Source organism: Festucalex cinctus, chromosome 15, assembly GCF_051991245.1.
Source record: "Festucalex cinctus isolate MCC-2025b chromosome 15, RoL_Fcin_1.0, whole genome shotgun sequence".
Taxonomy (NCBI): Eukaryota; Metazoa; Chordata; class Actinopteri; order Syngnathiformes; family Syngnathidae; genus Festucalex; species Festucalex cinctus.
The window spans coordinates 8,957,153-8,973,240 of NC_135425.1; the positions used below are offsets into that span (position 1 = coordinate 8,957,153).

A 16,088-nucleotide genomic window follows, 5' to 3' on the forward strand; every position below is an offset into this window, starting at 1 on the left:
GCCTGTTGCAGCTGATCGAACACCGAGGACATCAAGGGCAAGGGGTACCGGTTCTTAACAGTGATGTCATTCAAGGGACTGTAATCGATGCATGGGCGTAGGGATCCATCCTTTTTGCTCACAAAGAAAAAGCCTGCGCCAGCAGGTGAGGAAGATGGTCGGATGAGGCCGGCCTTCAAGGAGTCGTCAATGTAACTGTTCATAGCTTGGCGTTCGGGTCCTGAGACCGAATACAGTCTCCCCTTGGGAATGGTTGAACCGGGAATCAAATCGATCGGGCAGTCATATGGTCGGTGTGGAGGGAGAGTCATGGCCTTGGTTTTGCTGAAGACCTCCCGCAAGTAGTGGTAGCAGGAGGGAACAGTGTGCAGGTTCGGGTACTCTTCTTGAGCCGGTGGGACGAGAGTCACCTGTTGAACCTGGGCTGTGGAGTTTCGGGGTGCGGGTTGTTCCAATCCGTGAGAGATGCAGTCCGTTCCCCACTCAAGAACGACTCCAGTGTTCCAGTCGATTCTGGGATTATGTAGACGCAACCATGGATGGCCCAGAACCAAAGTGGGGGATGATGCATGAAAAACATGGAAGCGGAGAGTCTCGAAGTGAGATCCGATTCGGACTCCCAGAGGTTCAGTGATGTGGGTGATTTTGAAGAGCTCCTTGCCATTCAGCGCTCGAGCCTGGATGGTCGAGGAAAGGGGTTCGGTGGAGGCTCGTATCTGCCTTACGAGCTCCCAGTCCATGAGACTTTCGTCGGATCCGGAGTCGATGAGGGCTGACAGATCTGTGGTGACGTTGTGGTGGGTTATCTGAATTTGCGTGAGTCTGTGGTTCTTGGCGGGTCGGGGTGACGGAGAACTCACCGGTGAGCTGCCCTTCGTGGTGCAGGATCCCACCAAGTGTCCAAGACCACCACAATAGTAGCAACGGCCCTCTCGGCGGCGGCGCTGTCTCTCCTCAGGCGAAAGCCGAGCCCTTCCCAGTTGCATGGGTTCGTCTCTGGCGAGGTCCACCTCTCCTGGTTCAGGTCGGGAAGGAAGGATGGGTTGCGGCCTTCCGGCCTCCGGTGGCCGTGACCAGGGGGTGGGTTCCTCCCTCCTTCGAGGTCCGCCGATCTTAGCCAGCTCCTGGCGACGATGATCTGTGCGGATGGCGAGGGAGATCAAAGCGTCCAAGTCCGTGGGGAGTTCTACGGGGATCAGAAGTTCTTGAATGGCAGGTGAGAGTCCTTTCAAGAAATGGTCATGAAGAGCTATGGCGTTCCAGCCACTGTTCGTTGCCAATGTTCGAAAACGGACAGCATAATCGCTGACAGACTCTTTGCCTTGTTGAAGCCGGCTCAATGCTCGTGCCTTCTCTCGGTCATTGTTCTCCGGATCAAAGACTTGGCGCAAAGCGATTTGAAAGTCCTGTACGCTTTGGCAGACCGAGGAACCCCTGGCCCATTCCGCGGTCGCCCAGGTTTTGGCCCGTCCCGTCAGGTGAGACACCATGAAGGCCACTCGGGACCGGGCTGTGGGAAATGCCTGTGGTAAGTGTTCAAAATGAATGTCGCATTCCGTGAGGAAAGTCTGACAGCGCCCGGGTTCACCGGAGTATCGTTCTGGGGAGGCCAGTCTTAATCCTACCCCGGTGAATGGCGTGGTCGGTACGGAGAACTCAGGATGAGGAATTTGTCCGGTGGGAGCTGGTACTCGACGCCGTGAGAGGCTCACCAGCTCGTGGACCTGGCTGGTCAATTCCCCAATCTGGGACAGCATGGTTTGCTGGATCCGTTCCTGGTTGTCGAGCCGGGCCGCCTGGCTCTGCAGTGCAGCCTCGACCTTGCCTGCTGGGTCCATGCTGGCCGAAGTGTACTGACACGACGAGGTAAGGTAGGACTCAGACGCAGGCGTAAGGTAAGCCACCAAGGCAGCAGGTTTATTTCCGGCCAACAGGTGTCTCCTCTCAAGCTGAGAGGAGAACAGGGAAGCAAAAAAGTGGAGAACAAAAAGCGCTCCACTAGGGAGGAAAAAACAGGCAAAAGGTACTGGGGACAACGAAAAGCGCTCCGCTAGGGAGGAAAAAGGGCACAAGGCAAAAGGGGTAACAAAAGGCGCTCCACTGGGGAGGAAAAGGCGCAAAAACACTTGGCAACATGAACGAGGACATAAGGACTGTGGGACGCTTCCATGCACTGACTGTGACACTTCGGCACTGAGGGGAGAATGCAGGTGGCTTTTATTGTGAGTCTTGATTGGTGGCAGGTGGTGGTAATCATGGGCGGGGACCGGTAATTAGGGAGCGGCAGGAAGGGCAAGTGACCTGGGGTGAGAGGAGAGTTAGGATTTTCAAAACAAGACAGGAAACATGGACACAAAATAAAAGCATGGGCCGTCACGCCGGTGGCGGCGTGACACGCACATTTTAATGTAATGATTAGGGATGTTCGATACCACTTTTTTTCAGACCGATACCGATACTCAGCCCCTCAGTACTCACCGATGCCAACTCCCGATACTAGTAGTACATTTTGATAAATAAATAAAAAAATGATTAAAAGATATTTTTTTTAAAACATATTTCCTTTAATTTTGACCAAAAAAAAGCAAAAAACAAACAAACAAAAAAACAGCACAATCACTCAATAATGTTAACGCTCACAATAAAACACAAAAATGCTCTTTGAGTTTAGGATTCACAATTTTGAAGTATTTCCAAACCGGCGAAGTTTCGGTGAAAAACGCAAGACATGCTTGTGGGTTCATTGTTGTCAAAACAGGAAGTGATCCTCATGATTTGCCATGGTGTTAAACTGCTGCAGGCTAGCACCAGCTACAGGCAAGGAGGACTGACTCAGACACAGACTCCCGCCTACTTGAGATCATTTGGGTGGAAGTGGCCACTGAATTTAAATGACTTTGACACCCCTGGACTAAACAGATAACTGGTTTGGCTTCATCCCCCTGATGAGTGTATTTCATGGATGTTCAATTAGCACCTTTTATTCCAAGTTTGACTTTGAACTAAAATATCATACATTACATAAGAGTACCGGTAAAGTATCTCCTCATAAAAAGTTGTGAATACATATGATATGGATTAATAATGACCAGGGCTGAACTGCCACACACACACAAAAAACTCGGCCCCGGCATGTTGACTTATGCCCACCGGCCTGGCCCCACCCGACTCCTGCCTAACATGCACTTCTGCCACTGATGTTTATTGATGATGTTTCAGTTTGCTGTCTATATTCAAACAGGATTGAAATTATGGGCAAAATTGGGGTAAAATGTAGGAGAATAATCATTAAAAATCACTGCATCTGCCCCAAAAGAAGCCGGCCCACCAGGTGTCTGCCCTGTATGCCGGATGGCCAGTCCAGCCCTGCTGAAGACTTCAATGTACTAAGGAGACAAAAAATAATAATACAATAAATTGAAATTGATTAACGATTTCAGGGGCTTGTTGTGCCACTACTTCAAATGTCAGTTTCTAAAACGTCTTACTGTTTATATGTTCAACATTAAACTAAAAAGTACAGCATTTTAAAAATGTTCCTGAATGACCTTCCAAACCTCTTCTGACCTCGAAGAACAAGAAGAAAATATGTCATGGTTGGTTTGGACTGTTCATTATCATGGGTTTAAGACTTAATGGAGAAAGATGCGCATGGAGTGTAGTTGTTTAGGAATTGTGGAAGATGAAGTGTCGCGTGGTTGCATCAGTGTTAGCTACCTCCATCTGGTGTCTCTTCAAAGATTCTTCATACACTTTGGACATGTTCTCCCAATGGGTAGCAGCTTCGGGGTGGAGACTGACCCAGTCATAGTAAAGTCAGTGGTCCGTATGTCACAGTTGCTATGCTACGGGGGCTACCATGAGGGGTTAATTACTCTTCATGTGTGAAAATAGGTGAGGAGAATCCAATGGGGGAAAAAATGTATGCTGCTAATTTGTTTCCCACTCCATCTAAAATTGTACACAGAGGAGAATTTTAAAAAATATGAGTAAATGAAAGCTGTTTCATCCAATGCTCACCCCACTCTTGGTTGGACAGCCAGATAGAAGTAAAACTAGAGAGGAATATGAAAGTAATGTAATGATGTCTAAAGAAAACCAAATTTCAAGGAAGTTGACGTGGAGGTGCTGATGTAGCGTGCATAAATGTACCAAGCAGGTTTTTTTTTTTTTGGTCAGAGAGTGCCAAAGGCTAACCCTTGCCAATTCCGCTATCTGGGCCAGAATTGCTCAAGATGTTGCTGCCGTGGGGAGGCCGTGCACTGAAGCACAAATGGAGAGATTATGGACCTCCGTGAAAAACAACTTTTTTGCATACCACAGGGATTGGAGGTGGCCCACCAGCATCTCTGCTTAATTAACTGCACTGGAGGAAGGAGTAGCATCTGAGATTGGACACATAATGACATTATTACCTGGATGCATGTAATGTGGAAAACTTCTGTAGTCCAATTCAGCACCACAGCATGACACAACTGTAAAGGACCCTGCTATTATTTTTGGTATTGCATTTTTTGTACTGCAGAATTGTTTTGTTTGCTTTGAATTGTGCTATTGTAGTATAGGATCGCTTTTATTTTGAAGGAAACAGGAAATGGTGTCATAAATCGAGAGGAAATGACGTAATTAACCAACATACCGCCATTAGTAGCGTCGTTCCAAGGTCAAGGGAAACGTGTGCGCGCCAGAGAGACACAGAGAAGGAAAACAACTAAAGTTAAGATTCACCGACTGGTTTATTAGCACCTGGTTGAGAAGGGAATGAGGTGTGTACTAGTCATGTTTACTGTTTCATTAATATCACTACATTTCACGTTGTTTGTATGATTTGCTGCATTGTGGAACAACGTTTTCACCCACTAGAGTGTGCTAACGCACCACGCTATGGCTCAATATTATGTTTTGTTTACTGAAAATTTGTATTTTGTATGATTTATTTTTTGTTATAAGGAAATGACAAAGGGAAAGGTTAAAATTTGTTTTTATATGCTATGTTAATTTCAAGCAAAAATATATTGTAAAGGCTATAGAACAATAAAGCAATTCATTTACAGTATGGCTTAAATAGGGTAAAATGTATGCACAGAAAATGCCGTTTGAGTTGTTAATGGTATTTTATTTTATTTTGTATTGTAGCTCTTACGGTGTGGTCACAACAAGGGAAGGTCAATAAAAGATTGTGAACCATCAGTTGGAGAGACCACCTTTATCTCAACCTAGGATGCTACAACAACTCCAATAATCATTGGGTAGTTTTAATATCTGACTGTCAATCAAAACTTGTTTTACATTCCAAACAACTTATGTTTTGTTTTGTTTTTTCATAAGAAATGGCAGCAGGACTACAATGGTTGTCATTTCCTTTTTACAAGTTGATAGACATTTGTCCCTGAAAAACTTTATATTGACATTTATTTTATTTTTTTCCCTTTATTTCAATTTTAATTGATTTACTGCATGAGATTCAAATGAGTAAACTTTCTTTTTCGTTTGTCATTTTTCCTAAATTGCAAATGCTAATTGTATGTGCAGGACTAACCCACACATCTCGCTCGTGTTTGTTCACACTATATGAAAATAAAGCTGGATTTAAGTGACTTTGGATGAACTGAGGCTGAACACCATGTTTGCAACAAATATTGTCAGGTGTGGGCTGTTGAGGACCCAAATGCAGCAAATGGTGATGTGATCCGATATTGATCCGATATATCAGCAGAAATTATATATGGTTTCATTTATTGTTTTTAGTACGAATGTTAGAAGAGACTCGATCAAGTTATACAATTCAAACAAGGAACAATAGCAACAGTATGTATGAGAAAATATGACCCATTTATTCTAAACTCCTGCTTGTACTGTATATGAGTGCTAATATCGGAGCTTTTGGATAGACCAATATAATCCAATACTTTTCTTATGGATGATATCTGATATCAATATCAAATTGGGACACCCCTATAAATAACACATTTGAAAGCTCATAAGTTGGAATAAGTTGTTCTTAAAAAAAAAGAAAAAAAAAGATTTGTGAATGAGGCCCAAGGAACTTACCGGTAATAATGCTGACAAGGATGACAAGCAATTTGTGCACATTTTTACTCATTTTTGCAATTCACTGTGAATAAGGATCAACATTAAAAAAATATATATGGGTGCTGTATTGCTCATAATACATAAATGCAGGGCGATAAGATGATATGCGGTGTATTTTAATGATGGATGTTGTTGTCCGTTTGTTATTATTGTAATATAAAAAATATATATCAAGATTAATATCCTGATGATAAAATTCAAGCATATTTAAAAGGTGAGCGTCTACATGATTGGGTTTAGATTACGATTTAGATTGTTTGGCCTTGGTGGCTGTATGCTTCACTAAGTGCCATTCCAATTGTCCTTTCCATTCTGAGTCAAAACAGTCTCAAATGTGCAATTGTTTTAACATCATATTTGCAGAGTGCACATGTCTCACTCTCTTCTTTATTATCTGTCTGGGAGCTTTTCAACGTGAGCGTAACTTGGTTCCAGAGTTATTATCGCCGTTGCTGGTTGAGATGGGTCAATGACGGGGAAACAGAAAGACCTTAGTTCATTTTTATTGCACAAACTGCTTCTTTGAGTAATGCAGATGGGTTGAAAGAAGGCCAATCTGGAAGTGAGACAGACATTACAAGATGACAAAATGTGACAATGAATCCCATAAGGAAATGAAGGACATTTGTGACAACACTGTATCAACTAACACACTTAAACAACAAGCTTAAGTAAATAAAAAGAAGAACCTAACTATGCAGGATGACGTTAATCATGGGACCATACAATTCTTGGATTCTGGGGCATGACTCAAACAGCCAAAAGAGAAATTAATTCCTCATACCACGTTCTTATCCAGATTTGCACCAAAATTTAATCTGACACTGCTCATTAAAGTGTCATGTAAGTCATTTTAATTCAAATATATGCATAATCCTTCTGAGTCACAAACAAACCAACAACCAGCAGCAATCGAAACAACTGCTTTTGGAGATGATTATAAATAACCCAAATTCCTGGATTGGCTAACGTTGAAAGAGTTAAAGTAGATGTTTGAGCTGAATGAAACATACAGTAAAACTCCTGTTTCAGAGCATCGGGATTAGGGTTGCCAACTGTCCCATTTTACACGGGACGCCCCGTATTTTGGCCTAAATTGTTATGTCCCGTACGGGACCTCAAAAGTCCTGTAAAATAATTGTCAATTCTTACACGAAATGCAGCAACGGGCATCTTTGCCATTTTTGGACCACGGCTGCTGCCGTAGGTTGACAAGTGACAAGGAAGTTGCTCGTTGCTGTTAGATTAGGGCTCTTCATGGCTAGATAGATGACTTGAGCTAGGCCGTTGTGTCGCTGTTATTTGTCCTTGCTTGGCGCCTTTCTATCTGTCTGCATTCTGACATGACATACGTATCCAGTAAAAACAAGTTAAGGCCATCAGGCCACACATGGTGACATGGGGAGGCTGAGCCGTTCGCCCATGTGGGCGGGCGGCCTAGACAGTATAAGTGCAGGGACGATTCTGAATAGATCAGTTCCTCTTCTGCATAGTAATAGAAGAGGGCTCCGCAGCTGTGTACTCGATCTTTCTGGCATCCAGTAAACAGTTCAACTGAGAAAATGCAGCCGTCTGGTTATTACTGTTAGTATAATATCGTGAGCATTAAGATACAAGAACCAGTGGAAGTTCGCACTCAGAACTTTACATTGCCAATAAAATGAGTCGCGGGGTGTGACGTTATGTGGAGATCTTGCAAGGTAAGAGAGGCAACTAGAGAGCGAGAGAGAGAGAGAGAGAGAGAGAGAGAGAGAGAGAGAGAGAGAGAGAGAGAGAGAGAGAGGGAGGCACTTCCTGGTTTCGTCACAGCTTTATGTCACCTACACTCTAAACGCCGATCTTAATACGTCAGCTACGGACGTATCAGCGGGAGCAACACAAGATGTATTCTCGTACTATTTATGAACAAATACTGTGAGAATTTAGCTTAACACAGCAAACCACACTCTACAGGTCCTAGATCAGCTAAAACGGCAATGTCACGAGGGGTGGCAACTGTCAGCCAATCACAAGCATCAGGCATTGTCACGTGCATTTGTTGTAGCGGCTTATACTGCGTAAGTGGCTAGAAAATAATAATAATAATAATAATAATAATAATAATAATAATAATAATAATAATGTGTAGTCTTGTCCGGTCGGTTAGGGAGCGAGAGAATGGATAAACCTGTTAGAAAGAAAAGTCTCCATGGAAAAAGTAAATTTGGTGAGTCACTCTCCTCTTTTGCATTTCTTTTTTTTTTTTTTTTTTTTTTGCACCTGTTCTTTTTAAGTAAAGAGGCAAATTGTGGTTTCTGGATGGATTAAACTGTGGATGTCCTCACCTCCCAGCTAAATGTTTGATCCAAGGTAAGAGCCTGTTTAACTCATTCACTGCCAGTCATTATAGAAAATTTTTACATTTCCAATACTCACGTGATATTCCATTCAATAATTATATATAAACCGAATCTACCAAATAACAGAATAGACTCCCTACTTTTTGTCCCGTCCCGTTCTTTTATAATTGACAGCAGAAAAATGTAGGTTTGCCAAAATACAGCCATTTCTCCCATGGACTCTGAAACTGTGTTTATTTCCTATAAAATGGGGCAATGATGTCATCTACCGGTGGTTGGGCATCAGTAAAGTTGTTTCCAAGTTTGATATTTACAGTGGAGCATGCTCAGATTCGCCCCCATTTAGCACCGCTCTAAAAAATACAATTGACAAGTATACTTGTCAAAGGCAGTGAATGAGTTAAATATGGGCTAGGCTAATGCCATCTCGCTAATTAGCAACCGAACAAGCTAAAAGCCACCTTTTAGCTTTGTTGTCAAATTCACTTATACTCTAGAGGCAAGCTCTCCCACAAAACTCAACATCAAAGTTGTATTAAATATTGTCTATTATCAGGATATCATTATCATCAGTCACAATGAAATCGACGAGTGCTTTGGGAGTTCGACAGGATGCAACACCTCATAAAAATACAATGAGTACTTATCACGATCGACTGACATAATTTTGCTTCAGTCTGTGCTCAGTCCGTGTATTTTATACGTCTTTGCGTCATACATAACTCGCTAAGTTTAACTTGATCATTGTTATTAATGTTAGCTGGGTATCTTGACGTTCTAATGGGGAGTTCACACTGGCTCTCATACTTGAAGCTCTGTGATGTTTCATCATTTACACAAAGTGAACATACGGGCACTTTGAACTTATTTTGTTTTCACCTTCCATGTAGCATTTTGCGTTAGGCTGCTTTAGAGTAAACAACCGTGCTGTTACAGACAGAGAAAAACAAATACAATCAGTTAACAGGTGCATTTGTTTAAAATGGGAATGATTTCATGGGATTACAATTTCCACACTGCAAGAAATGACGTTATTTTTACCCCTGATTTATCTTGAGATGCTTGTATGTTTTAGCCTCAATAGTTGTGGAGTCCGCTTATCTGCATATTTGAATATTAAGAATTAAGAATATATCCTTCTACTGCATATTGGTTAATCCTTTTTTCTCAATCTGGAAGATATCACGCTTGTATTGCTCCAAAAACGCTCATTGACATGCTTACATTGTAAGTGTCCAGAAAGACGCACCGGAAGCGTCAACTGAAGGGGGCGTGGCTTTTGCGAAAGATCAATAGCATTTCACTGTCCCCTGCCCCCTATCACGCCTGATCTTGGTGTTGGGTGACTTTGACTCACAGTCAAACTTCTTTTTGTCAAACAGTACTTGTTTGTAATGACTATCCACAAAGCTGAAAGCACACATTCATTTGCATCACGCCACCTTCACCTCGCAGAGCAGCTTGTTGCTTTTTGTTCTCTTCTGATTGCCAAGCCACATTCACAGCTTTCTCCGAGTCCGGGTCCTTTTCCATTTGCATGCGCTCAGACTGCCTCGGGTCAGCCAAGCTCGCTACTATCCAGTCTCTTATGAGCTCATCATAGAGCGTAACGTTATTACAATGCTCCACTAATGCATGCAGGGCAAAAACATCTAAGGTCTCAATTGGCTCTTGTTTGCACATATTGAATCATGTACGCTCATAAATGTTTTTCTTCACAATGAAAAAGTTGTTGGACTCGTCTCTCACTTTATTCCACTCTCTCTATTCTGCCATAGTTTTAAATTCTCAGGACATCATCAGCTTCGCCAGCCAAACAGTAATGAACGTGTTGACAAATTGCTTGCCTGGCAAAATCTCTGAAGGTAGGGTTTCGTCACATTAGCATGTTGTACAGTTTGGAATGTATAATCCCTGATCTGGTGGTTATACAATGGGATATTTTGGTGGGAATGATGCCTAGTGTAAATAGTGTGGCATCATATCAGTATAGCACAAAGTAATTTGCAAATGAATTAAACAGAGAAATCAACATAATGGAGGACATCCCACCAAGCTAGGGAAGGCGATAAAATGGGATGAGAGTAACGTGATTGGTGGAAAACCAAGAAATGAGTGTTGTGCATGTGTGACTGGATCATGTTGTTTTTTTGTTTTTGTTTTTTTATCATTGCTTATATCTTTTAATGATTACAGAATAATAATAAGATAATAGATAATAGAAGATAATCCAGATCAATTCAAATCTTTCCTTATGTGAGTCTTTCTAATGGAAGAGTTGCTGAAATTTGATGTGGCCAATGTTGGTCTATGACGCTTCTTCCAGGAAAGGGATGTGCACTGTTTGCCAGTGAGCAAACATTGTGTCCAAAAGGGTCCATTCATTCCAAGAAAAATTGTGCCTTTCAGGGTAGAGGCCGAACAAAAACTGCCTGGGGTCCATTGGTATAGATTTGAGGATAACCTTTTGGCTCATTTTTCACAAAAAAATCTCGATGTATTTTTTTGATCAGGAAAGTCATATTTGCTTACTTTTCCCCCAAGTCCACCACCAGAGGGTACAGCCGCCATAATGTATCAAAAAATGCTGCACCTTGAGCGGCCACACTTGGCAGTACGGTCCGCCTTCTCACTGGAGGTCCGAATTATTCCATTCATCTATCTATCCAACCATTTATTGCACCGCATATCCTGGGATTGCAGGAATCTAATTTAGCATGATGGAAGCGTGGTTAAATAATGCTGACAGGCTGATGATTGACAGACAGGAATTTACTGCCGGTCCTAAAATAGTGACTGTAATTTAGCAATGACGAAAGTCCGATTAAAGTAACGGACTGACGATTACAGGTTGGTGGATTGAAGATGATGGAAGGGTGTCCCGACTGTTGATGATTGCCGAATGATGGATGCTGAAAATTGATGCACCCACCTCTGCATTTTAATAATATTACATATCAAGGATGTTTTTAATGGTGTCCATTAGGGGTGTTAAAAAAAAAAATCGATTCGGCGATATATCGCGATACTACATCGCGCGATTCTCGAATCGATTCAATAAAAAAAAAAAAAATCGAATTTTTTTGGGGGGGGGGATTTTTTTTTTTTTTTTTTTTTTTTTTTTTTTTTTTTTTTAAGAGCTCAGAATTGTTCATTCGGTAGTCTTACCGATTCAACGTCTTATCATCATTGCCTTTTTTTTTTTTTTTTTTTTTTTTTTTTGTGTGTGTGAATCGATTTTTAAACTTCCATTTTTAATGGAAAAATATTCAACAAAACGTCTGACTTCGGGTTAGGATTCACACCTTGAGCATGGAAGAATGTTATATGAACGGAACATTAAGCCTTAATATTTTATTTTAATGCTGTTCAAACATGAAACAGATTACAACCTCTATAAGACTGAAATTTCAGATAAATAAATAATACATTTTCATATAAATCTTACACTCTAAAAGCTTACTGATTAGTATTTTCTAAATTTGAATGAAAAAAAATCGCAACAATCGACTTATAAATTCGTATCGGGATTAATCGGTATCGAATCGAATCGTGACCTGTGAATCGTGATACGAATCGAATCGTCAGGTACTAGGCAATTCACACCCCTAGTGTCCATCTATCAATGGAGTATTTTATTTCTGTCATCATGAGATCATAATGGCAGGGCAGAAGATAGATTTCGTTGGAAAAGTATGACACGTTGTGGTGACCCCTAACTGGACAAGCAGAAAATAAAAGAACCACAAATAGGCTCTCAAGGTGGGCTTGGCTTGTCTCACAAATGGTATTTGTTATTCAATTTGGATCTCAAACCTCGACTGTCATTTGCAAATAATCGGAATGGCATTGTTGCATTCACATTTCAGAGCTCTTCTCCAACTAGCAGTATCTGTCCAGGTCATGGCGTCAAAGGCAATCATTGGTAAGTACACTGACATGGTGGAAAACATATGGTGCAGAGTGTGAAAATAAAAATGTAACATACTGTAGCTAAACAAATACTTGCAGGAGACATTTTGAGATGCACTCACAATGAGATTTCAGCCTGTAGTAAAAGGAACAGACTCGAAACTAGTGTCAGTCAAAAGTTAGGGCACACTGTCTCATTCTTCTGACTTTTGACTGCTACTATACTGTATGCGTCGCTGCTTTCTTTCTGCAGTTTCTTGGTAGGCAAAATGTATTCACCGCCTTTGGTTACATCACAACGTCTCTTCACCTTAATCCAATTTAAATACTCCCATTAAGTATTGTCTGAGTGATGGTGGGTTTCAGGGGCACCAAAGGGGGAGAAAGTGGTTACTATTCTTAGCGCACATGACTGACAGTGGCCTTGGAAAATAGTACTGCATGTGGGATGAAATTTTTTTGACAGGTCCCCAAACCCCTGCCAGCACAAGTAAGAGTTTGCGGTTTTATGGCTTTAATGAGTAGTTAAGTAGGATTATTTATGCACTTGCATCTGTAGAATTTGAATGAAACACATGGTAATTGTGCAACATACATGGTTGTTATGAAGATGTTTATGTCTTTACACTTCTATTTACCAACTTTGTCCTAATTCTGACCTTGGGAAACATCACAAAAACACTTAGAGGTCATGAAAATGTATAATTTGTTGCCAGATAGTTTTGTGTTTGGCAACACGCCAGTTGCAGACACAGGGTTGTCGTGCACGCCGTTCTTGCACAGCGAATTTTTGTTCTTAGGGTTCTTCCACTTTTTTTTTTTTTTTTTTTTTTTTTTTAATATGACAGGTATCACGTCCAGTGCACGAGGTGTTGACCAGACCAGCAGTTACCGGAGGTTGGCTGAGGATGCAGATTGAGTTCTCGGAAGTTGGACCTCTCAGCAAATGAAATCAGCCTCAACTTTGAAGATCACATTCAGATTACAAGTCATCTCCTGAATCATCAACAAGTATGATTTTTTTTTTTTAATGAGGTCAAATTGCCTCAGTGGGAAATTTTATTTAAGAAGTTGTGTCAATGAGAAGATTGTTTACCTCTTGGTGGCCTGTGACAAGATGATGTTGATTGATTGATTGATTGATTGATTGATTGATCATGGATGTTATGTCTCAAATGCATTTGGTACCATAAAGAAAAAAATGTTTTGATGGTTCAGCAGTTTTTTATTTTATTTAGTTTATTTGTTTTTGTGTTCAACGTAATTCATAAGCTACACATCGAAACGTTGCACATATTTTGCAGTATTTAAGTCATTGTGCTGCGTGCATTATGGGGTGGAGGAGACAATCTTTATATTTGATTTAAAATGGCATCCCGCACAGCATAAAGTGGAAATTTGTGGTGATAGTTTATTTATTCTACCACACACGGTTCATTTGTGAAGCGTCTATGATGTGGTGTGTCATCTTTCATAGCTGTCGCCTGAAATTGACGACATCGAGCATTGATGAAAATCTTACATTATTTACTAGGGATGTAACGATAATGGCAATATTGTGATATCGCAATATTAAAACTGCCACAATATGTCCTTGTCGTCATGTCACAATATTAGAAGCAGCACATTTTTTTGATCGATTGATTTTTTATTAAAACATATAAACAAGTAGCAGAAAAATAACAATTTAAAAGAAAAGAAAAGGAGAACCTTATACAATCATCAATTAATCACAGTTTACATGTTCAACGGGGAGTAGGAAGAAGTTATCTCGTCCTACCACTTATGCATTGTACCGTATATTTAGACTTATTTCATTATTAATACAATACTAGGTTAATATTTTTCAAAAAGAAAATGTATAAACCTGGTCATGTATACTAGTGCACTTACATGCCTACATTTGGCAGCAACATATGTAAATGAAGTTCTTTAAAATAAAAAATAAATAAAAAAAATCCATTTGTGCAGTTTTAGCACCCTCTGGTGGCTTGTTTTTTAGCGCAGTTTAATTTTCACAAGGCATGTTTTGGCCCTTCTATGTTTAAAATCCACGCTAATGATCAGATGACGGGGAACGTAATATGCTTCTGAAGCGAGCCAATTTGTGGACGAACTCAATATGTATGTGCTTTTGCGAGTAAGCGCCTCAATATTATAAGTGTTATTAGTAAAATGAAAATGGATATAAAAAAATATAATTAAAAAAGTAAATACATTTGTATTTATTTATGTATATATTTTTTGCTCTGCTCTGTTTATTACCATTTATATTTATTTTTTTTATATAATTTTTGAATTATATTTTTTTTATATCCATTTTTATTTTATTTTGAATTTTAGCAGTTTTGGTCCTCCATAGTTTATATGCATTGCTGTAATGTACAAAAGAGATTTTTTTTTTTTTTTTTTTTTTTTATTTTAATAGTATGTGCTCATTTTTTTGATAATATGACTTTTTTTTTTTTGCATCACAAGCATCCCCACAATATCGTGATAATTATCGTATCGTGGCCTTCATATCATGATAATATCGTATCCTCATGTTTGGATATTGTTTACATTATATTGTTATATTAGGCTACATTACATTACATCAAGGCATTTCAAAACTTTCCCACTTCATGCCAACTCACGTCCTTCTCTGGCGGTAGCCACTCCCATGTAAACAAATACCTCGTAATTGTAAAGTGACACGCAGTAGCTTGCTTTAGTGCATGAATTGTACACATTCAATTTAAAGGGTAAATTGATTGACTCATGAAAGACAAAGATCCAGCTGATGATGATCTGTATACTTGGATTAAAAACATTTACCAGTATGACAGCATTCACTTCTGCTTAAAAGGTAATGTTTACAAACCATCATTGGGGCAACACCAACCGCAATTGCGTCTTCTGGTCGGTTTTATGTTAAAGGATCACATTATTGTGCATTTTCGACTTTTATTGGTTGCTGTGTGCATATATACAAGTAATTTGTGAAATGGCGTTAGAGGCTATAGGAACTATGAGGTTTTTTGTTTTGTTTTGTTTTTAATTTAAAAAAAAAAAAAAAAAAAGGAACTATGAGTTATTTATTTATTTATTTATTTATTTTTTAATTTATAAAAAAAAAAAAAAAAAAAAGGAACTATGAGTTATTTTGAGGTGTGTTCCTCAAGACGCGCTCACCACCATTTTCTCAACCGCTTGCTCCTCACAATGGTCGCGGGGGGACTGGAGCCTACCCCAGCTGGCTACGGGCAGTAGGCGGGGGACACCCTGAACTGGTTGCCAGCCAATCGCAGGGCACACAGAGACGAACACAATTCGGACAATTCGGAGTGCCCAATTAACCTGCCAAGCACGTCATTGGTTCAGTTTGGTTCCGGTTCGGTTTGTGACGTGTAGGCTGCATCAAAATACTTACGCTTCCGACTTTGTGCCCCTCGGTTGCACGTTCGCAACCCGGACCCGAACCAAACTTGTCCTAACTGCTAACCAAGTAGCAAATGGTGATGCGTTACAGTCCAAATGTCTCCTCCACTGACTTTCTCGTTAAAGGTTGTTAGGCTGCAATGCATTTCTAAATGCTGATTTATAGGAGGACGTGCTTGCTGCGTCACGACCAGAATTCCCCAGGTACAGTGCTTTCCAAACAAGGGGCATGCATTATTTCGTTGAGATAAAGTGGCTTTAAGTTAACCGGTATAACTTAGTAACGCGCTGATTTTAACAGACAGAGAGAGAGAGATTAATTTA

The 16,088-nt window shown here is 40.5% G+C and overlaps 1 protein-coding gene across 1 annotated transcript in view; it reads left to right on the top strand.

Annotated features, from left to right (window-relative positions):
* dcc (DCC netrin 1 receptor) overlaps positions 1 to 13,305 on the top strand; it is a 466,971-nt gene extending 453,666 nt beyond the window's left edge. The window contains exons 29-30 of the mRNA XM_077498096.1: positions 12,302 to 12,357; positions 13,193 to 13,305. Coding sequence (XP_077354222.1) covers positions 12,302 to 12,357; positions 13,193 to 13,220 — 84 coding nt within the window. The 3' untranslated portion in view covers positions 13,221 to 13,305. The remainder of the gene's footprint in view (positions 1 to 12,301; positions 12,358 to 13,192) is intronic.
* Positions 13,306 to 16,088: the final 2,783 nt, after the last annotated feature.